The 24,225-nt window shown below is 40.2% G+C and overlaps 1 protein-coding gene across 1 annotated transcript in view; it reads right to left on the reverse strand.

Moving 5' to 3' along the window:
- Positions 1-12,717, reverse strand: part of CLCN5 (chloride voltage-gated channel 5) — a 39,912-nt gene extending 27,195 nt beyond the window's left edge. Inside the window, exon 1 of the mRNA XM_008690162.2 lies at positions 12,576-12,717. Within this exon, the coding sequence (XP_008688384.2) occupies positions 12,576-12,717 (142 nt within the window). The remainder of the gene's footprint in view (positions 1-12,575) is intronic.
- Positions 12,718-24,225: the final 11,508 nt, after the last annotated feature.

Below are 24,225 nucleotides of genomic sequence, written 5' to 3' on the forward strand. Positions count from 1 at the left end.
AACGTTCCCATGCTTCAGCAGCTGGAACATGAGGAGGCCCCAGGACACTGCCTAGTGCTACGTGTGACATCCAGTCTGACTGGTCAGTGCCTGTGTTGGTTTGCATACGTTTCATTTCAGGATTGACTGCTTTGGTTTCCGTTCACAGGAGGTTAAAACTTGAAGTTGTCTAAGAGGCAGGAAGGACAACAAAGAGGAAGCTCTCTATCCCAACTCTGCTGAAAGCTAGACAAAATAAGAGGTCATGATGAGGGGGGCCTGGGTGGCTCTGTCAGTGAAGTGTCTGCCTTCCGCTCAGGTCATGATCCCAGAGTCCTGGGATCGAGTCTCGCATTGGGCTCCTTGCTCAGGGGAAGCGTCTTTCTCTCTCTGCCTGCTGCTCCCCCAGCTTGTGCGCTCTCTCTCTCTCTGACAAATAAATAAAATCTTTAAAAATATATATTAGAAAATAAGAGGTGGTGAGAGATGAGGGTAATGGGACTGTAAAAACAGCAACAAATCTACTAAGTGAAGTTTGAAGATTCTGAGAAGTATACAGGAAGATGAGGCATGTTAGGGCTAGGGAAAAGACTCTGGAGACAAGGAGAAATCTAGATTCTAAGACCACCTTTGGACTCCCCATTTCCCAATGGATACAGCTCTCTCCCCACTGGGTTGTAGACATTTGCGTGGGGGTGTGACTTTTATGCCTCCTACTCCCAGCATCTGCTCTAATCTAGAAGTTCCCAACCCAACCCAACCCAACCCAACCCACTTTCATTACCACTGGAGCCAGGGTGCTAACTACCAGAGTTACCAAATGTGGGAGAAATGGCATGTGGGTTTATGGCTTGGTGTCAGCAGGCTCCCGCTGGACTAGAATGCCACAAAAATCAATGGAGAACTGGAAGTAGGGGGTCTAGATTTGACAAAGTGGCTGAGGGGGCTGTCCACGAAAGCAAAACATCCCTCAGCTCCATTACTTGCTCTTCATTCCTTTCTTCTCAAATTTACACATTTATGGGATTGACAAAGGGACTGGGGAATGTCATGGGTGGGGAGACGCTGCCCTAAAATGCACATAACATACCCCAGGGTTGGGAAACCTCCTGCCTAGCACAGTCCTGTGTAGTAACTTGTAATTACTGTTTCAGAAACAGCGGTTCTCTGCTTCTTCTGTCCTAAGTCTGCATTGGTTTCTCTCTATTAATCTCCAGAAGGAAGCTGGGGACAAGAGATTAGCAATTATTCTTTGGCAGGGGCAAAAACTTGCAAAGGAAATACCAGTTAGGAGATTCTTCTTGGACTCATGAAAACAGCATGAAATAATGAGGCTATAGATATAAAATCTAAGAAGTACTCTTACACACATATCTGGGCACACCAATGTGTGTACGTTATTCACTGCAGAACTGTTAGTAGTAGCAAAAACCTGGAAACAATGGAAGAGTCCAGTAATGGGGGAACAGCATAAGGGAAGAAGTAGACTGATGTGAATTAAAATAGAAAAATCCCTCAAACGCATGTGAAAAAAGCAAGTCACAAAATAGTTAAGTAGAATGTTTTAAAAAGTGTGTGTGTATGTGCTAACTGGAGAGGAAAAGAACTGAAAGAGTCACATTGAATTATTTTTAGCAGTTATCTCTGGAGTGGGAAGTACGGCGGGGGGTCTTTCACATTTTATATACATGTGCATTGTTTGAATCTTTAATAGCGAGGTCTATCTATGTGTTACGTGGTGTTTCTGAAAAGAAAAATAATGACCAAAAAAAAATGATAGCACAGCTAGAAGAGCAGAGACAGGACATTTCAAAGGGCAGACTTTCATTCTGAGAGGCAGACCACCGGAGTCTTTAGAAATGAAGCAGGTGACAGTGTTTGGAGAACACCAGGAGGAAAGCCCCCAGAGGAAGATGGCTTACGAAGTTTTTAAATGAAAGGCAATGGGAAGAAAGGCTTTGCCTCAGGCCCTGTTGTCCAGCAGTGAGAAGGCACAGATTCTAACCCTCGCTCCACAAATCACTAGTTTTACCACCTTGGGCAATTGCCTTAATCTCTGTGGCTTTCAGGTTCTCCGTCTGTAAAATGAGGGAGGATCAGCAAGTATGATTTTTAAGGTCCCTTCCAACTCTGATATTCTATCATTTTGGCGATGATTTTTTTTTTTTTGGTCACTCATATATTGTGCTGAATGACTTGAGAAGACCTTAAGCTTTGAAAAATTCCAAATGGTATTTTGACTGCCTAGTTATCTGAGAACACTCTTCTGGCAGGATCATAAAATGGCACTACTGATCCTTAGAAAAGAAAAGTAAGACTCAGCTCATGAGCAAAGTATAACGACAACCTGGGACCCAATGCTTCTGGCATACGGCTAACCAGAGCTCTACCAATAGGGCTACCGGATCTGTGGAGTAGCTGCTAGCCACAGACTCCAGAAACATCTCACATGCACTCCTCAAATGTTACAGCAGCCCTTTACCCCATGCTGTAAATTGGAAGAAGGTAAGGTTAAAAATAATCCGCTCTGGATTTATAGTACTGACAAAGGGCCTCTACATATTGTTTTTTCCTTCAAGAGGGGACCAAAGTGGTTCCACTGACTGAAAAACACATGCGGAGCTTTCCAGATTCAGCTGTGCCAAGTGAAGAGCTTAGAAGTTGTCACTCCCACCCCTACAAGAAAAAGCTGGACAGACTGAAAAGTCACGAGCTTTTCACGGACCTGCCTGAGAATGAGGGTTGCAGGGGGAAAGCGCAATGGCCAAATCTGCAGAGAAGGGTTTATCCAAAAAGACACAAAGAGACTGCTCACCTGAAGTAGAGACCAGCTGAACCACAAACTGCTGCAGGGACACCTGAAAGGCAATGCTGACGAACTGCTGGAGGCTGAGTGCAGACTTGCGTGACAGAGAGAAACTTCTGAGGCTTGCACGCCTGTGGGCTCTACCTCCAGGAACCCGACCAAGTTCTCACAGTGAAGATAAGAGAAAGATCCCTCCTGGCTCTGACCAGGGGAGGGGAAGAGTAATCATTGTGAAATTCCCTGGAGCTTTCTCTATACCAAAGGCCTATGTTCCAGGGGGAAATACTTTGCCTTAGCCTTACCCCCACTGGGGGAAGGGCATTCCTCTCACTCCAGCAGACACGGGTGCACACAACCCCCTACCCCCCACCTCTCTACACCCCCACGCCCCACCCCCACCCACCTTTTTGTCTCACCCAAAGGAGAAAAAAAGTGTAGTCAACAGGGGCCAGGGCTTCCAGGAAATGGATTGGGAATGCTGTGGTCAGAACAGAAGTATGGGGCAGGGAAAACAAAAACTGTACCACTGGACAAAACCATGTGATGGTCACAGCCATAAGACACAGGCCCAGCAGACACGGAGATTTCACAGAAAATTATAAAATGACCTGCTCCTACATACCTTACCACGAGGCCAAGAGGGCTCCAGTGTAATGACAGTGGATTGCAGCTGAAAGAACTGAGCCACAGAATGTCTCTCAACAAGCTGCACTTAAAGGAAACTCAAAATCAAGAGGTGACACAAAAACAAGGATGCTACAGGAGACACCTGGGTGGCTCAGTCAGTGAAGCGTCTGCCTTCGCTCAGGTTATGATTTCAGAGTCCTGGGACTAAATCCCGCATCATCGCATCATTGGGCTCCCTGCTCAGTGGGGAGTCTGCGTCTCCCTCTCCCTCTGCCCCTCCCCCCTCTGCTCATGCTGTCTCTCACTTTCTCTCTCTCAAATAAATAAATAAAATCTTAAAAAAAAAAAAAACAAGGACACTACAAAATTTTCGCTCTCTGGCACAGACGGTTACACCATCCATTAAACAGCCCAATGTGTGGCCACTTTACCATAAATTCACAATGGAATTAAACTAGAAACCAATTTTTAAAAATAGCTGGGAAATGCCTCATTACCTGGAAATTAAAGAACACATTTCTAAGTAACCCATGGGCCAAACAAGTCTCAAGACAAATTACAAACTATTTTGAAGCAAATGAAAATGAAAATACAATATCAAAATCTGTCAGATGCAGCAAAAGCAGTGCTTAGAGAGAAATCCATAGCATTAGGTTCATATATTAGAAAAGAAGAAAGATCTAAAATCAAAAGACCTAAACCTGGGGCGCCTGGGTGGCTCAGTCATTAAGCATCTGCCTTCGGCTCAGGGCGTGATCCCAGGGTCGTGGGATCAAGCCCTGCGTCAGGCTCCCTACTCTGCTGAAAGCCTGCTTCTTCCTCTCCCACTCCCCCTGCTTGTGTTCCCTCTCTCGCTGGCTGTCTCTGTCAAATAAATAAATAAAATCTTAAAAAAAAAAGGCCTAAACCTCACCAAAGAAGATACACAGACGGCAAAGAGCAAACATAAAGATGTTCATCATCATTGTCATTAGAGAAATGCAAATTAAAACAACAGTGAGGGGCGCCTGGGTGGCTCAGTCGGCTAAGCATCTGCCTTAGGCTCAGGTCTTGATCCCGGGGTCCTAGGATTGAACTCCGTGTCAGGCTCCCTGCCCAGTGGGGAGTCTGCTTCTCCCTCTTCCTCAGCTCCTCCCCACACTCGTGCTCACACACTCTCTCTAATACATAAATAAAATCTTTTTGAAAAATGAGATACCACTACCTACCTATTAGAATGGCTAAAATCTAAAACACTGACAACACCAATCATTCAGATGTGGAGTAACAGGAACTCTCATTCATTCCTGGTAGGAATACAAAATGGTACAGCCACTTTGGAAGACAGTTTGACAATTTCTTACAAAACTAAACATAGTCTTACCACATAATATGGCAATTACACACCGATATATCTACCCAACTGACTTGAAAACTTACACCTGCACGAAAACCTGCACACAGATGTTTATAGTAGCTTTGGTCATAATTGCCAAAAGCTGGAAGAAATCAAGATCTCCATCAGTAGATAGGTGAATGGACAGACAAACTGCCATCTATCCAGACAATGGAATACTATTCAGTAATGAAAAGGAGTGAGAGCTCAATGCACACAAAGACTCGGAAGAACCTTAACTGAATATCGCCAGGTGAAAGGAGCCAATCTGAAAAGCCTACTGACTGTACGATTCCATTTACTGACATCCTGGAAAAAGCAAATTGATGGAGATGAAAAAAAGACTGGTAGTTGCCAGGGGCTCAGAAGAGAGGTGGCTGAAGAGGTAAAGCACAGGGGATTTGTTTTAGGGCAGTGAAATTATTCTGCATGACACTATAATAGTGGATACCTGTTGCTATGCATTTGTCAAAATCCATGGAACTTTATAGCACAATGGACCTTAATGTATGCAAGGTTTTTTTTAAACCCCAGGATGAAATGCAGAATGTGACAGAATAATCTATATTACAAATTTGCAAAACAGCTTCACGGAAGGGGGTATAGAGGAAAAAGGTGCTGGTCCAAGAAACTAGAACTGAGTGGAGTGTGTAAGACTAAAGGCAAAAAAAATTGTGTGTAAGTACTATATTCTAGCTAAAAATGTAGTTTCTCATGGAAGGTAAGGGTTAACGATTTGAAAGCACCATACATGGGGGCACCTGGGTGGCTTAGCCGGTTAAGCATCTGCCTTCAGCTCAGGTCATGATCCCAGGGTCCTGGGATGGAGCCCCACATTGGGCTTCCTGCTCAGGGTCCCTCCCCCCAGCTTCTGCGCTCTCGCTCGCTCTCACTCTGTTCTCTCTCTCACAAATAAAAAAAATCTTTTATAAAAAGATTTAAAAAGAAAGAAAGCAAGCACCATACATACACTGGAAGAGAACAGTTAAATAATGGATGGTGGATGGTGGGAGCCAAGTTTCTCACTACCTGGAATGGGAGGTTACAAACAAGCCAGGGGAGGAGGCTAGAATGATCCATGTGTCAATGGAGCAGAATCAGAGACATGGGTATGATCTCGTGTTTAGCTTAATGTAGATACAGATGGTCACGCATAGATAATATATCTACCTATAGATATATATGTAGACACAGGTCAGTACACATACACATATATTTTTTTACTGAGTGGTTGAGAGTGCCTAAAGCAACAACACCCCAGTAGAAATGAGCACACCTACTGCCCATACCTTCATTTCTAATACCATTCCCTACTAAAGGGTACCAGGACTCCTTGGAGAAATGGCACATTGTAGTGCCAGAAAGTAAGGGCCCAAGAAAACCCCCCAGTGACAGGGCTGTGTCAAAGGGAAACAGAAAACTGAAAGAGCTCCAAATGGCCAAAGCTGGAAAAATTTGAACAAAATAAAGTAGAAATGGATTATAACCCAAAGTTTAAACAAATGAGTCCGTACTGACGTAAATAGTAGTTGAATAAATAAATGGGAGAGAACAGACCACTGTCCCATGCAGACCAATTCGAAATAATTTCTGTAGATACTTTACCCTCAAGGAGGTGGGGCATAGCTCCCTAGTTCTTAAGTGTGGGCTATGCAGTGAATTCCTTCCATAGAGTACATCATGGAAAGGATGAAAAGCAAGTAACTTTACAGTGGAGAAAGCGGACACACACTACCTCAGCCAGAAGATCAAGGTTAAAATCAGCAGCCATAAGTCACATCGACAATATATAGCCTTGATACGATGTGATGAGAATGGCACTTTACTTCTACTCTTCCTCCCTAAAACCCATAACCCCAGTCTAATCATGAGATAAGCATCGGGCAAATCTCCATTGGGGGACATTCTACAAAATGCCTGACCAGTAATCCTCAAAACTGTCAACTGGTACAGCCACTGTGGAAAACAGTATGGCAGTTCCTCAAAAAATTACGAATAGCACTACCCTACTATCTACTAATTCCACTCAGTCTGGGAATGTAACCAAAGGAAATGAAAACACTAACTCGAAAACACCACTCTCATGTTCACCACAGCATTATTTATAATAGCCAAGACATGGCAACAGCCTAAGTGTCCATCAATGATGAATGAATAAAGAAACTGTGGCATATACATATACAATGGAATATTATTCAGCTATCTAAAAAAATGAGGAAATCCTACCATTTGTGACAGCACAGATAGACACTGGGGCATTATGCTAAGTGAAGTAAGTCAGAGAAAGACAAATACTGTGTGATCTCACGTATACGTGGAATCTAAAGAAAAAAAAATGAACTCATAGAAAAGAAATCAGATTTATGGTTGCCAGAGGCAGGGGGTGGGAGGATGGAGAATTGGAGAAAGGTGGTCAAAAAGGTACAGACTTTCAGGTACAAGATAAATAAGCGCTAGGGATGGAATGTCCAACATGAGGGACTATAGCTAACAGTTAACACTGCTGTATGATATATAGGACTTTAAGAGAGTAAATCCTCAGAGTTCTCATCATAAGGAGAAAGGTTTTTTTTTCTTTTGATTCTACCTATAGGAGATGACGTATGTTAACTAAACCCACTGTGGTAATCACTTCACAGTATACATAAATCAAACCATCATGCCGTGAGCCTTAAACTTACACAGCAATGTGTATCAGTTATTTCTCAATAAAACTGGGGGGGGGAGAAGACAGGTATGTAATAAAGTTTAAAAACTACGGAAAAAAACACCTGTCAAGGTCATCAAAAACAATGAAAGTCTAAGAAACCATGGCAGCCAAGAGGAGCCCCAGGTGACATGAAGACTAAATGTCATGTGGTATCCTGGCTGGGACATCAGGTAAAAACTAAGTAACTATGAATAAAGCATGTTCTTTAAATAAGACAAAAATGTAAATAAATAAGTGGGAAGAGATAAAGCGGCACAGGTTCTAAAATGTGACCAGGTATTTTCCTATCAAGGAACCTGAAGGAAGCCCTCAAAGACTGTGGCCATCATAATAAGCCTCATTTTGAGGGTTCAGCAAGAAAACTGGTATGGTTTATGGCCCCCCCAGAGCTTCTGCTACAGGCCACTTCCCCTCCCCCCCAACAAGCTCAAAAAGCAGCAGTAACAATCACCGTCTGCCCAGGCTAAGTATTTAGGGGAAGTTTGCGTATTATGAGGGTGATGGATTCTAAAGTCCCTTTCCTTATCATAATAAGGACAAAAAAAAGAAAAAAAGAAAGAAAAGTCTGTGCCATCCACACAATCGCTTGAGTCAACTGCAGTGCTGACAGGAGCCCGCGAGCCGGGGCCCAAGATGTTTTGCACCTCTCTCTGGAGGAATACTACGATCTTTCCTTGCAGCACGGCCGAACAAACACAACTATTTCACAGCTTCCTTGACGGATTTCACACACTGTCGTCTGTTTCATTTTCAAAGACATTTTTCCCTTCCCTGGGACACTGGGAGGTGATGTTGAGGCCTGCAGGGGTGGTCTGGGCACGTTCTCCCACATGAGGGGGACTCTGCTGGCTCTCACACCCTGCCTGGGCTTTGAAGTCATCTGGGATTCTGCCGGTTTATTCCCCATATCAAATTAGTCCTATCAATCCCCCTTTAGAAATTTCTCCAGAAGTTATTCTTCCTTTCTCTCTGTTCCTGCTGTCTTAATTCAGGCCATTTGATCTTTTATCTAGATTTTTTTTAAAATAACAGTTTAACTGGTCTCCCAGTCTTCAACCCACTCTTCCCCCAAATCCACCCTCCACACTGCCATAAATTCCTGAAAACCCCAATCTGATCATATCATTCCTCTGCTTTTAAATCACTGGACGACTCCTTGGTTACAAGATAAGGTCCAGAAGCACAGACAGTCTAGACCCCACCCAGATTTCTAACTGGATCTCCCGCCCTATCCCCTGCTATCCTCCCTCCTGCTCCAACCGCCACCACCTCGGCCCCAGGAGCCTCGGATCGCAGATGCACAGACTCTGTGTTGCCTGATAAGAAAAGGCTCTCTCACACTGCCCTGCCTTTACCCGCGTGGCTCTCTCTTGCCAGGAAGGTCTCCTCACGCAACAACTCGAGAGGAGTAGCAAGGAACACGAGGTGGGAAGACGAGGAGGTGAGGGAAAGAAGGGAATTGATGAGCATTACAAAAACAGCACAGGGCTGGGTTCCTAAGATCTGGGTGCTCCCTAAACACTGACTAACAGAATGGGTGAATGAATGAATGACCAACCATGATGTCCAGGCTGCAGAGGCAGGCAAGTGAGAACGGAGGGACGACGAGCGCAGCTCTGAATTTTTTTTTCCTATTACTCAAACCCTTTTTTCTATTTCCCTCCCCCTCCCCTTCTTCAAGACCTCCATGTTTATGTTTCTTCTCATTTACAGACTACTATAACACTACCACAGATGCATTTAACCATGCCATGCATTATTTATGTATTCATTCCTCATAAATCAATCCCTCTAGCCATCTGGAAAACAAGAACCACTTCTGCCTTTCAAGCTCCTTTTAACTAATCTTTTTAGTACGTGCCATTGTGCCCGGTACAAAATGTAGTATTTTATGCACAGCCGCACCACCGCCGTCAAGGACTTTATGACCTTTTTTCTGTTGTTGTTGTTGTGTACATGAGGAAATCCCAGGTGACAACACTAAATAAAGTAAGAACAATTAAGAAGCAAGCAAGAAAATTATATCACTACAGGGTACAGTAAATGGACCGATTTCTGTGTGTGGCTCATAGAAAACAGCTTTGCTGTTTTACGGTCAGACCTTGTAAACCGCAAGCAGTAATTCTCTTGTAAAGGCAAGTGAAAAGTGGCAAAGGACTCCTCGTGTAAAAACACATTCTACAATCACAAGCAATGCCAAAATCTCATCCGCCTCAGCTTTCGGGTCTATTAAACAGGAGTAATAGATGGATACTCGCTTGCCTCCATCACCTACTGAGAGCAACGTGAACACAACAAGTACTTTGGTGAGACAGATGCTATATGATATCATTTTTGATTAGAGCAGTAATGATAACTAAGCTAAACCACTCTGGATTAGCCAGAAGGCTTATTAGAGGTGGCCGGTTTAAGTTGATGGAAACCCTAAGTGACCACTTCACCACAGCCAGTGATTGCTATAACCGACTTGCGAGGGTTTTAACTACACGTAAGTGAAAGGGATACACAAACACAAGTGCCTTTCACAGAAGGAAGCAAATATGAAAAACCATGAACTACCAAACCATGAGTACCTTTCTTTTATGAACTTTAAATTCAGGGGTTCTCTTCTACTGTTACTGTCTTGAGGCACCTTTACAGGACAACTTCTTATTATCCTTCTGAACCTGTGGTTTTCATACTGGTATGTTCTTCCCAAGTTGGTCACCTCCTCAGAGAGGCCTTCCCGGACCTTTCAAACTTTCTAACCTTTCTAAAGTATTATTCCTCAGTTATCCTCTATTGTCATTCACTTTATTTCTATCTTGGCACTTATTATAATGGGTAAATAACCAAGTAGTCTTGTTTCTTTACTCATTTATCCAACTAGATCTAAATTCCAGATCAACGTGGATCTTACCTATGTTAATCCCACCACTGTATCCCCAGCGCCTACAATAGTGCCGGCTTCGTAGTAGGTATTCAAAAAGTATTTGTCAAATGAATGGGTGAAGGAGTTTGTCCTCACAGTGAATACAAAGTTGATTCAAACTTCTTAGCGTGATATTCAAAGCCCTAATTTATTTATTTGGGCTTATAGTCTGCCTTTTCATACCTCTGTATATTATGCCTGTTGATATCTCTGTAAAAGCTTGGTTTCTACCTGGAAAGCCCTTCTTCCTTCCTACCAAATAACTTATCTTTCAAGGAAGGCCCTTCCCAAACACACCTTCTCTGTGAAATCTTTTCCAATCCTAGACACACACAAACACATAGAATACTTCCACTGCTAAGTTCTTATAAAAGTTACAACACTTACAATATACAGTTATAACAGAAATAAACTAACAATAATAATGAGAGCTAACATTTTATTGAGCATTAGCTCGAGGCTGGGTACAATTATAACCACTTTGTGTTATTATTTCATTTAATCCTGAAAATGACTCTAAGAGTTAGGTATTCTCATAACTACGTATGTTTGTTTAGCCAGCTAGAATCAACTTCATGAAGGTAGGAAGGGTGCCTTAAAGCCCTGCTAATTCCCAGAACCTAGCAAAGTTTCTGCAACGTCATATGCCTCCAATACAAATTTGCTAAATGATAAATTCTGACATAGTTTCTTATCCTCTGACTTTATGTTGAGAATGGCAATCCCAATCGGTTAAAGAAACAGACAGTAGTTTTAAAAAAGAAATCTAAATGGTTAGTAAACATATGAAAATATGCTCAACCTCATTAATCTAAAAAAGTGAAAATTAAAGTAATGAAAATTTATTGATTTATTTATTTTGCCTATCAAAGGTGTAAAGATGAAAAAATTCTAATATTCAGCACCAGCAAGGCTGTGGGGAAATAAGCACTCATACACTCGTGCCACAGAAATGTTCTAATATACTTAAAAGATAAACACAGACACAGACACAGACACACACACACACACACACACACACACACACACACACACACACACACGGTGTTCACTGCAGCATTGTTTATAACAGCAAAAGACTGGAAACTGAAATGTACATCAATAGAAACTTGGTTAAATAAACTATGGAACCACTATACCATGAACTGATATGCAATTATTGAAAAGAATGATGTTACTGGATAACCAAATAATAGATGGAGGGAATTCTCCTTCTATAAATGTATTCCAGGGGCTCCTGCATGCCTCAGTCAGTTAAGTGGCTTTGGCTCAGGCCCTGATCCCAGGAGCCCTGATCCCAGGATCCTGGGGATTGAGCCCTGCATCGGGCTCCTTGCTCAGTGGGGAGTCTGTTTCTCCTTCTCCCTCTGCCCCTATCCTCTGCTCATGCTCTCTCTCTCTCTCTCAAATGAATAAAATCTTTAAAAAAAAATGTATTCCAGATAATAAAAACCCAATTATAAAAAAGGGAGACGATTTGAACAGACACTTCATCAAAGACGATACAAGGTTGGCAAATAAGTACATGAAATGATGTTCAACATCATATGGCATTAGGGAAATTAAATTAAAACCATGATGAGATAACACTACACACCTATCAGAATGGCTAAAATAAAAATTACAGAAAATACCCAGAGCTGTTGTGGATGGGGAACAAGTAGAACTCTCATTCATAGCTAGTTCAGATATAAAACGGTACAGCCACTCTAGGAAATGGTTTGGCAGTTTCTTAGGAAGTTCCACATAGATTTACCACATGACCCAGTGATCCCAATTCAGGCTATACTAAGCAAGAAAAAAAAGAATGAACGACTTGATTTAATCTCCAAGGCATTGGGCTCAGCAAATGAAGTCAGTCTCAAAGGCGACATACTATGTGATTCCATGCATATGACATTACAGAAAAGAAAAAAAATACAGGGACAGAGAACAGATCAGCGGCCACCAGGGGTTGGGGGTAGAGGAGGTCTGGCTGCAAAGGGCTAGCAAGAGGGAACTCTCTAGGATGTGGAACGGTTCTGTATCCTGTCAGTGGTGGCGGTAACAAAAGTCTCTGCATGTGTTAAAACTCATAAGATTGCACCAGAAAAAAAACGAATTTTACTGTGTGTACATTAAAAAGATAATTTTTAAAAAGATAAACTGTCATCAACAGTAATGATACCTTCTATTTCTCCATCTAAGGGAGGAACATCATCTCTCATGGAAAAATCCATAGCTGTCCCTGGAATGTCCATCAAGTCTTCATCACTGGAGCTGCTCCGGAAGCTATTGAAACTCCCCTGCTGAAAGCCTCTGTTATCCATGGCTCCTGTGCAGAGAGGAAAACATGAGGCTTATGACAATGACCTTCAAGCTCCTTACACTTATCCTTTTTCATTGTGGTAAATACACATAAAATGTACCATTTCAACCATTCGAAACTAGACAATTCAGTAGCATTGTTCATTCACAATGTTTTGCAATTATCATCGTTCTCCATTTCCAGAAATTTTTCATCATCTCAAACAGAAATTCTGTATCCAGTAAATGTAACTCCCCCCCCCCAGCCCCAGACCCTTATAACTGCTATTCTCTGCTTCCATGATTTGCCAATTCCGGATATTTCATATAAATATAATCATACAATATGTGACCTTTTGTGTCTGGCTTCTTTCACTTTCCATAATGTTTTCAAGGCTCATCCATGTTCTGGCACGTATCAGTACTTCATTCCATTTTCAGACTGAATAATACCCATTGTATGGATAGACCACATTTTGTTTACCCATTCATCAGTTGACGGACATTTGGGTAGTTTTCACCTTTTGGGTTACTACCAATTCTATTTTTTATTATTGAAGTATAGTTGACATACAAAGTTATATTTGTTTCAGGTGTACAACACATGATTCAACAATTCTATACATTACTCAGTGCTCACCACAATAAGTGTAGTCACCATCTGTCACCATATAACGTTATTACAATATTATTGACTATTTTACCTATGCTGTATCTCTGACTTATTTATTTTATAAATGGAAGTGTGTACCTCTTAATCCCCCTCACCTATTCTGCCCATCCCCCACCCACCTCCCCCTCCAGCAACCACCTGTTCTATGGATTTGAGTCTGTTTCTTTGTTCATTTTTGTTTTTTAGATTCCACATATAAGACAAATAATATGGTGTTTGTCTCTCTCTGACTTATTTCACTTGGCAGAATACCCTCTAGGTCTGAGTAACATTCCATTGTCTATATATACCACATCTTCTTTATCCATTCATTTATCGATGGGCACTTGGGCTGCTTCCACATCTTACCTACTGTAAATAATACTGCAAAAAACACAGGGGTATGTATGTCTTTTTCAAGTTGGTATTTTCAAATTTTAAGTAAATATCCAGTAGTAGAATTACTGGATCATATTTTTTCCTATGTTTAATTAAGGAAACCCCATACTGTCTCCCACAGTGGTTGCACCAATTTACATTCCTACCAACAGGGCACAAGGGTTCTTTTCTCTCCACATCCTCACCCACACTTGTTATTTCTTGTCTTTTTGATACTAGCCATTCTGAGTGAGGTGAGGTGCGGTCTCACTGTGGTTTTTGCTTTGCAGTTCCCTGATGATGAGTGATGCTGAGCCTCTTTTCATGTGTCTGTTGGCCATCTGGATGTCTTCTTTGGAAAAACGTCTATTCAGCGTTACCACTCATTCTTATGTCTTCTTGCATGCTCTTACTTGGACAATATAGACAATGCAAACTACTTAGTATATTCAGTTACCCTTCAGATGTAAGGTACCTCTACCCTTACCATGCAGTTGATAGCCGTTTTTTGAGAACCATGCAAATGAGCAAACCAAATGAGGGCATGTGTACAAAACTCATGGGAGTTCCTAAGTAATCAACTGAAATAAAACCTAGACATCAGTACTAAGAAATGTGCTCGCCATTTAGGAGTAGAGAAACATTATCTCATGGCTCTGACTCTCCCAGAGCTCATAACACAATGCAGATGCTCAGAAGTACTGGGAAAAAGAGGCATGCTGTGCTGTTTAACGTTTTTCTCTGCTCAAGAATTTACTATTAAAGATGAAACATTTCCTATATCCCAAGTGTGAATCTTCAGATTATATATTTTACTCAAAAAATCTTAGTATATTGATTTTAAAAAATAGCGTTTATAGTCAACTTTACTTCACCTAGTCCTGCCCCCCACACCATTTTTTTAATGAAATCTTGATCCAAAATGATAGTCAACAAAGTTCTTTTGGGTTTGGCAAATAATATTCCTTTTGAGTATTCCAGTGCTTTTAAGAAACTTACTTTTTTTAGGTTATCAGAATTATATATGATGAATGTGGAAAAATCAGATAGGATAAATGAAGCAATAGGGCTGAAAAACTGGAATAACAGATAAATTAAATATTTTAAACACTGAGCATAAAGGATAAATAACCAACATTTACCAGGTACTTATTAATTTTTAGGCACCGGGCTATGTGCTTAAACTGAACTCTTTCACTTAACTTTTCCAGTGTTCCCACGCTGTAGCATTATCGCTCCTAGTGCAGATGAAGAAACTCACGAAGCTCAGAGAGGCTAAGTATTTGCCCAGTTAATATTTTGCAAAAGGTCAAGCTCTAAATCATGTGTTCGATTTCATAAGAACTCACCTGTAATAGAGACCAGCCTGACTGAAGTGTGAGTGACGTTTATGAACCACCTATTATGTACAAATCATTGTGGGACAGCGGGACAGATACAAAAATGAGGCTGGGTGGGCCAGATGAGAGGAAGATTGAGAGACAAAGATTTTGAGAGTCATCAACATCAAGGTGATGGTTGAAATCAAGAGAACGGATATCCCAAGGGAATTCTGCCATTCACTATGGATAAGGACAAATATAAAGAAAAGAAATGCATTCCCAGCACCCTCCCTTAATATGCACAAATAGCTTGAACTCCGTGCAGACATGAACAAGAAGTTCTCCAGGAACATTACCATGCTTATGTGGTGACATATGGTCAGGTAAGGAAGGTAGGGTCATTTATCCAAAGGTACTAATAATGTACAAAATTATGGTTCAGAAAACCACTTCCTCAGCTACAAGAACTCTAACCTTGCTTTGTGGATCAAGTGAGTCCCAGGATACTAAGAATCCATGCTCTGTGGCCTTAGCTGAGCTCCTCCGTGGCTGCTCGCCAGTCCTTCATCCTCGCTGGACTCTTTCACCTGCTCTACTGCTTCCTTCACTCCCCTTCTCCGAGCACCTCCCGCAACAAACGTGCTTACACAGAATGTCCTGTCTCAGTTGCTGCTTCTAGGGAAACTGACCTCCCACAGGTCCTTAGCAGTTCTTTCCTATTACTAATAACACGGAGGAAATCCTGAATTTCTCTGTCTTCCCTCGTGCCATACAGGAAGAAGTGTTTTTATTTTTTATTTAAGAAAAAAAGGGGGGGTAGGGATGCCTGGGGGGCTCAGTCGGTAAAGTGTCTGCCTTTGGCTCAGGTCATGATCCCAGGGTCCTGGGATGGAGTCCCACATTGGGCTCCTTGCTCGGCAGGGAGCCTGCTTCTCCCTCTGCCTGCTGCCCCACTGGGTTGTGTGTTCTCTCTCTCCCCCCTCTCTCTCTGACAAATAAATAAATAAAATCTTTTTTAAAAAAAAGAAAAAAGAAAAAAAAAAGGGCCCCTCTACTTTGCTCTGGATCTGACTGAAACCACAGATCCTTCTTCACCTTAATCTGATTTATTTCATTTGATCCTCTAAAGAAACCTACTATCCCTAGCTCTCATCTCTACCTCAAACTCTAGGCCTGAATTCCCAAGAACTCCACCGGACGCTTTTCTTGCTACCTCAAACTCAACAGGATGAAAATGAAAAATACAGCAGAAATAACATCAACTTAAACACAAGCCATAAAAGCCAAACAAGACATGCTCCCTGCCCTCACCCTCCACATCATCTTTCTTTTTTAAATGCAGTTGGTATCAAAGTCAATATTTGTAGTTAATATTTGTCTAACCCTGGATTTACTACATTCAACAAACCTACAAAAAGCACTTTATCTCAAGGGTAGGTATATTCCAGGTTTCTAGAAATCTTTGCTAAAAGCAAACATCGTTTTAGCTGATGAGAAGAACTCAGGCTAAAAGGGCAGCACAGCTCAAGAGGTTTTCTTTCCATTTATATTTACTAAATGTCCATGAATCTCATACAGTGACTAGAACTGAAGGGGGAAAAAGGCCAGAAAATGTGCAAAATAATGCAGACTCCTTTTCCTCTCTCTCCACTGGCTGCCTGTTTCATTCAGGAAATGATGTAAAATACACAGTGCCAGCAACTTTACATTAGCCCCACAAATCATAGGAAGAAAAAGTATGGGGAGTCCAAAAATAATTTACGCCTGGCTTCGGAATATGTCCTATGGTCGTATTTTCAGATGGGTGTACCTATTGTTCTGGGAATTCATTAAAACAAAATAATGACACTACAGGATGAGGACTCACAAAGGAGAAGCTGGAAAACTTTTCAGTTTCCCCATAGGGACCTTACGAACTCCTTCCTGTAACCCACTGACACAGAACAATCCAGCTAAATTGAGCTGCCTCATTCTAAACATTTCCTGGAGCAGCTATCTGGTTCACTGTTTAGGTTATAAAGTGCTTCCTTAATAAGTACATAGAAATAAGGGGTCAACAAAAGAAATTAGAAGTAGCAAGTAAATAGAGCAAAACAGATGCTATAAATAGGAGTTCGACAAAGGAAATAAACACAATTGGTAAAACTCAAGAGTGATAACTGCCTATGGATAACCCATTCCGGTAGAGCCGTTGGTTTTACTTTGCAGATATAAAAAAGCTCAAGAGAAAAAGTTAAAGCAGCAAAATCATGAGGAAATAAAGTTCCTCACAGTTGAGATTTGAACCCACATGCAGTTAAAACTCCGAGCCCAGGGCTCTTTCCACAAGTTTGCGGCTTCATTGTGACATGTCAGTCCGGAGAATGGCATATCTGGAATAAATCAAACTTCTACATGGCCACAAACCTGAAATCAGCCAGCATGTAGGGTAGGAGAGGAACAAAGTAAGGGGATTCGATATATTATCCCAACTAGTGGATGACATACATATAGGGCTTGTCATATAATGGAGGGCCAGGGAGGAGGGCAATCAGGGGGAAATGGTTGATATTTGTGTTACACAGCTGACTTTTTCAGCTTAAAGGCACTTTTAGTGCCTTCTGTCACTTTCTTGCTTAAAACCATAAGCTGGTTCCCCAATGCCTATAGGGTCAAGTTTAAATTTCTTTGCATGGCATTCAGGACCCTATCAAATCTAGATCCCTTCTACCAAGCTTGACTTATCTTCTGCCACAAATGTATTATACTCCTTATAAGCCTCCTACTTTTACACCTCCATGACTTCGCTCAAGCCAGATACTGGACCCGCAATCCCATCCAGGCCCCCAACCTCTTTTCAGCCTGATGAAATCCCATTCAGTCCATCTAGAGCAAGCTCACACAAACTCTTCCCCTCAACCACCTCCTTTGTTCAGACATCTATATTGATTGCGTAATCTCTTCCACTTCAGTCTTGTGACTACGGCATATCCTTCTCATTTCTGTTGTCCCAGCAACTCTAGTGCTGTTCAGGGTAGGTGTTCAATAAATGCTTACGGAGGAGGAATCTAGCTGGGGAAGAGGAGTTAACAGCCAATCAACGTATTTACATGGCTGACACTCAATATTATCTATTCCTTGCACTTCGATGGTAGGAAACTGAGGATACAAAAAAATATTTGTTACCTTGTCACTACTCTCAAGGAATTTATGATCTCGTTGGGGAGAGAACTTCCATGTAATGTGATTACACAACAGCTAAGTGCTAAACCATTAGAATAAAAGTGCAACTGGCATTCAGAAAATGGAGAGGAGACTGTAAGCCAGAGAAGACTCCCTGGAGGAGAGAGGGTATTCCAGGCCCAGGGGGGGGGGAAAATGGCCAAAGGCTTGAGATAAGAATGAGGCCGGCATTTGTGCTTGACCATAGGACAGGGTGGGTGTTTGTAAGCAAATGGATGGAGATAGATTGTGAAGGGCCTGGGAAGCCAATGGAGTCACTGTAGTTTTTGAGGACTAACATGATAAAAAAACACACACATGATTTTAAGAGGTAAGTGCGGCATCAGTGGGCTGGAAGAGAGAGGAGTAAAGGGCTACAGGAAGGCAGTTTGCTACTTCCTGTTTAAATGTGGGTGATTTGGGGAGGAAGAGAGGGGCAGATTCCCAAAGGCTGAGGTGCGTGTGGCGGGGAGGGTGCTATACCTTCCTGACATCTTGTTTTACTAGTGACAGTGACATCTCTTGGTTCACATAAATTAACACTTCCATCTCAACTAGCCCATTTGGTAAAAACAAATGTATAAACCAACGGGTGGGCTGATACACATGGCCCTTCAATGAAAATAGAAAAATGTATCCCACATTCCCACGCTAAGAAGCTCAAAGAAGTGATAAGCTTTTCTATTTCTTATTTATGCTCCACAAAAATTATCTGTTGACCTGCACGAGGCATTCCATGTAAGTAATCTATACCAGATGCTGCTGCAAAAGTGGAAAAGAGAGAACGCAAGAGGAAGAAGAGCTTGAGAGAGGTATTATAGACTCCACCAAGATACAAGTATTATCATATCATTAAAACTAAAACATTAAGACAATTCTAAGTATAACACTAAAGGTGATACAAACTGACACACACATGAGAAAATCAATTTTTGTCTACCCATTATACTTTGCGTTACCGGAGGACAGGGTAACTTACATCTTTGTTCCCAAGTGCCAGCCACAACGAGAGAGAGCTCAATAAACCATCTAGTTCATAGTCCAACTGCAGTTTTAGTCACTCTATTCTGAGAGGCAGAAATGAAATGCAAACCTTGCCCCACAGTCTCTAAGATGCCATAGAAGGTACTTATTTCGGAGGTTTGGGCCAATCCTTAACCCAAGGCACCTTCTCTGTCAAAATTGTGGGTAAAAAACCCCAGGAGGAAATAACAGTGCTGCTTCTCACACCGTGGCCTTCATCCGGGAGTCAGCCTCACAGGTAAGTATGGGTTCTGAGAAAAGACAAGACTCAAAGCAGGCAGTACCCGAGCAGCAGTTCTCAAATTTTTTAGTCTCAGGATCGCTTTAGTCTTCAAAATTATTGAGAAGCTTAAAGAGCTTTTATGTATAGCTATTTACTTTATTAGAAAGTAAAACACAGGAATGTTAAAAATAAATATTTATTAATGTACTTAAATATAATAATACTCCAATCACTATACATTAACTTTGGGGGGGGTCTATATTTTCCAAAACACAATCAGTGAGAGGCATTTTGAGGATGTTTTTAATGTCTGCCTTAACAGAGGACGGCTGGATCCTGCTTCACATATTCCATTAACCATCAGAGTGATGACATCATCACCTGTCACACAGCCTCTAAAAAACTCCACTATATATTCATGACAAAATGGAAGTGAAAGGGGCGCCTGGGTGGCTCAGTTGGTGAAGCCTCTGCCTTTGGCTCAGGTCATATCCCAGGGTCCTGGGATTGAATCCTGCATGGGGCTCCCTCGTCAGCAGGGAGTCTGCTTTTTCCTCTCCTGCTGCCCTCCCTCCTACTCAGGCATGCTCGCCCTCTCTCTCCCTCTCCCAAATAAATAAATAAAATCTTTAAACAATGAAAGTGAAAAAGGCAAATAATATCTTAATATTAATATGAAAATAGTGTTTGAACTTGCAGACTCCTCAAGTCTCAGGAAGCCAGATCACTCTTTGAGAATTGCTGAATTAGAGATAGGACACTGAATGGAGAAATTGTATCTGGGCAACACCCATGCCCGATGAGACAGAAGAGGACAAGCCAGTCAGAAGAGACCACACTGACTGCTGTCAAAGTGAAACAAGTGACAAACTAATATCTTCTATTATTTTTTTCCAAAGGAGCAATAGCTATGATATATAAAGAGATATTTTGAACCATTAAAATTGGATCCCAACAGATGAACAGCAAAAAGACATTAGTAGATAATTTATTAAAGAAAAGGAAAAAGGGGTCTTTAAAAATTCAGAGAAACTAAAATTAAAACAATCATGTGCTATCTTCCCTTAGCAGAACAGCTTTTCTTTGGTTTTATCTCAGAGACTCTTCACATGGGAGAACATCCTGTTATAAAAGCTTTCAAGAGAGAAATGAACAAGATGGCTAGAGAAGCGCCATGTGGTTCAAGGACAAGGGTCTGTCATGCCTGACAAAGACAACGCTCAAAATTTATAGAACACTTTCACTTTGGAATATACGAATAAAACTCTTAAATAAACTTTAACAAACTAAATACAGCATCACATTTGCAAGAGTTGCATGCTATAAATAGAGTTTATTCCAAGACCATAAGACTGGTATCGCAAGGGAAACTATCAACATACTTTATCAGATTAACTGATAAAATTTTAAAAGCCATAATTATTTTAACAGATATCAAGAATGGATTTTTTTAAATTTACATTTATTCCAGATTAAAATTTTTAAAATATTCCGAGTGCAGGATTTCTTTCCTGACATGATATAGAATATTTAAATTAAAACCAAGCTGCCAAATAGCATTCTCTTTAATATGGAAAGGCAATGATGCCTTCCTCCTGTTGCCAATTATATTTAATATGGTACAAGAAAAACTTTAAGATGAAAAAAAGGAAGAATGTACATAGGCAAGGAAGAAATATGATACTCTGATGTTTAGATTACATGACATAAATCTATACAACTCTAAGAATATTAACTAAAATAACTAAAGATAATACATGAATTCAGAAATTCTAAAGTAAATAAGCAAGAAACAACTGCATTCCTATTTACCACCATAGAACTAGAAAATACAATTATTTATGATAGAGAGATAAACTCAAAATACATTACATTAAAATTTATAAAAGTCAAATAGGGGAAAAAAGGAAGACATAAGTCAAAAGATTTGTCATGCTCTTGGATGTGAAGTCTGAATATAGCAAGAATGAACAGATACTAATTTGAATTGTACTACATCTACATAGTAATCTGAAGTCCCCATGGCATCTTTTATACAACTTAAAAGACTGATAGTGAAATTCATCTAGAAGAGTAAGCAAGGATACTAGTGTATGCACTATCTTTTTAAAAATTCAATTTATTTAAACTAAAAACAAAAACACAAACAGTTTACCCATGTCCACCACCACCACCCCCACCCCATTTCTGGTGACTAGCAATCTATTATTGGTGGCTACCAATCTATTATTCTATGTATCTATAAACTTAGTGTCTTCTTTTTAGATTGCACCTATAAGAGAGATCACATGACATTTGTCTTTCCCTGACTTATTTTACTAAGCATAATGCCCTCAAGGTCCATCCATGTCATTGCAAATAGCAAGATCTCATTCTTTTTTATGGCTAATAGTCCATCACGTGTGTGAGCATGTGTGTGTGTATGTGTTTCATTCTTTGTTCATCCTCTGGTGAGCACTTGGATTGTTTTCATATCTTGGCTATTGCAAATAATGCTGCAATAAACACGGGGGGTGCATACATATTTTGAAATTAACGTGTTTGTTTTCTTTGGGTAAATACCCAGTAGTGGAATTACTGGATCATATGGTAATTCTATTTTTAATTTTTTTGAGGCGCCTCCATACTGTTTTCCATAGTGGCTGCACCAATTTACATTCCCACCAACAAATGTGCATGGATTTCCTTTTCTCTACAACCTGGCCAACCCTTCTTATCTTTAGTCTTTTTGATAATAGCCATTTTAAAAAGTGTGAAGTGATTGCATTTCCCTGATGATTAATGATGTTGAGCATCTTTTCACGCATTGTTGACCATCTGTATGTTTTCTTTAGAAAAATGTCTATTCAGACCTTCTGCCTATTTTTTAATTGGATTTTTTATTATTGAGTTTTATAAGTTCTATTGGATGGATATTAGCCCTTTAATGGATATGATTTGCAAATATTTTCTCCCACTCAGTAAGTTGTCTTTTCATTTTGCTGATGGATTCCTTTGCTGTGCAGAGGCCTTTTAGTTTAATGTAGTCCCACTTGTTTATTTCTGCTTATGTTGCTTTTCCTTTTGGTGTCAGTTTAACTAAACATCACCAATACCTATGGGAAGGAGCTTACTGCCTATGTTTTCCTCTAAGATTTCATGGTTTCAGGTCTTACATTCAAATCCTTAACCATTTTGAGTTCATTTCTGTGGCTGGTGTAAGGCAGTGGTTCAGTTTCATTCTTTTGCATGTAGCTATCCAATTTTCCCAACACCATTTATTAAAGAGTCTGTCCTTTCCCCACTGTATATTCTTGCCTCCTTTGTTGTAAATTAATTGACCGTGTATGTTTAGGTTTAATTCTGGGTTTTCTATTTTATTCCACTGATCCATATGTCTGTTTTTATGCCAATATCATATTTTTTAATTAGTATATCTTTGTAATATAGTTTTAAATAAGGGAGCACGATACCTTCAGTTTTGTTCTTCTTTCTCAAGATAGTTTTGGCTATTGGGGGTCTTTTATGGTTCCACACAAATTTTAGGATTTTTTTTTCTATTTCTGTGAAAATGCCATTGGAATTTTGATAGGGCTTGCATTGAATCTATATGTTGCTTTGTGTAATATGGACATGTTAACAACATTAATTCTTCCAATCCATGAGCATGGAATATCTTTCCATTTATTTGGGTCTTCTTCAAGCTCTTTCATTAATGTCTTGTTGGTTTCAATATACAGGTATTTCACCTACTTGGTTAAATTTATTCCTAGGTATTTTATTCTTTTTGATGCAATTGTAAATGGAATTATTTTCTTAATTTCACTTTCTGATACTTTATTATTAGTATATAAAATGCAACAGATTTTTGCATGATGATTTTGTATTCCAGAATACTGCAACTTTAACGAATTCATTTATTAGTTCTAATAGTTGTTTGGAGGAGTCTCTAAGGATATGTATCTCGACAGTTTTTATATAGTGAAAATATTGACCATTTAGGTCTTTCCTTTTCACTTTAGATACGTTTTATTTCTTTTCATGCCTAATTGGTCTGACTAGGACTTCCAAACTACATTGAATAAAAGTGGTGAGAGTGGGCATCTTTGTCTTGTTCCTGATATTAGATGAAAAGCTTTTAGCTTTTCAACACCAAGTATGATGTTAGCTGTAGGCTTCTCATATACGGCCTTTACTATGTTTAGGTATGTTCCCTCCCTCTACACTCACTTTGTTGATATTATTAGTCACAAATGAATGTTGAATTTTGTCAAATTATTTTTCTGCATCCACTGATATGATCATATGATTTTTATCCTTCATTTTGTTAATGAGGTGTATCACCATGACTGATTTGCAGATGTTGAACCATCCTTGCATCCCTGGAATAAGTCCCACTTGATTGTGGTGTATGAACCTTTTAATGTATTGCTGAATTTGGTTTACTAATATTTTGTTGAGCATTTTTACATCTGTGTTCATCAGAGATATGGCCCTGTAATCTTCTTTTCTTGTGTAATTTTCTCATCCTTGTCTGGTTTTGGTATCAGGGTAATGCAGGCCTCATAAAATAAATGTGGAAGAGTTTCCTCCCCTTCTAGTTTTTTGGGAAGAGTTTCAGGATTACTATTAATTCTTAATAAATTCTATTATTTCTATTAATTCTATTGATTCTTAATAAATTAATTATTAGAATTAATAAAAATTAATTCTTATTAATTATAATAAATTATTATATTATATATAATATATA

Source organism: Ursus maritimus, assembly GCF_017311325.1.
Source record: "Ursus maritimus isolate PB19 chromosome X unlocalized genomic scaffold, ASM1731132v1 scaffold_X1, whole genome shotgun sequence".
In the NCBI taxonomy this organism is placed as follows: Eukaryota; Metazoa; Chordata; class Mammalia; order Carnivora; family Ursidae; genus Ursus; species Ursus maritimus.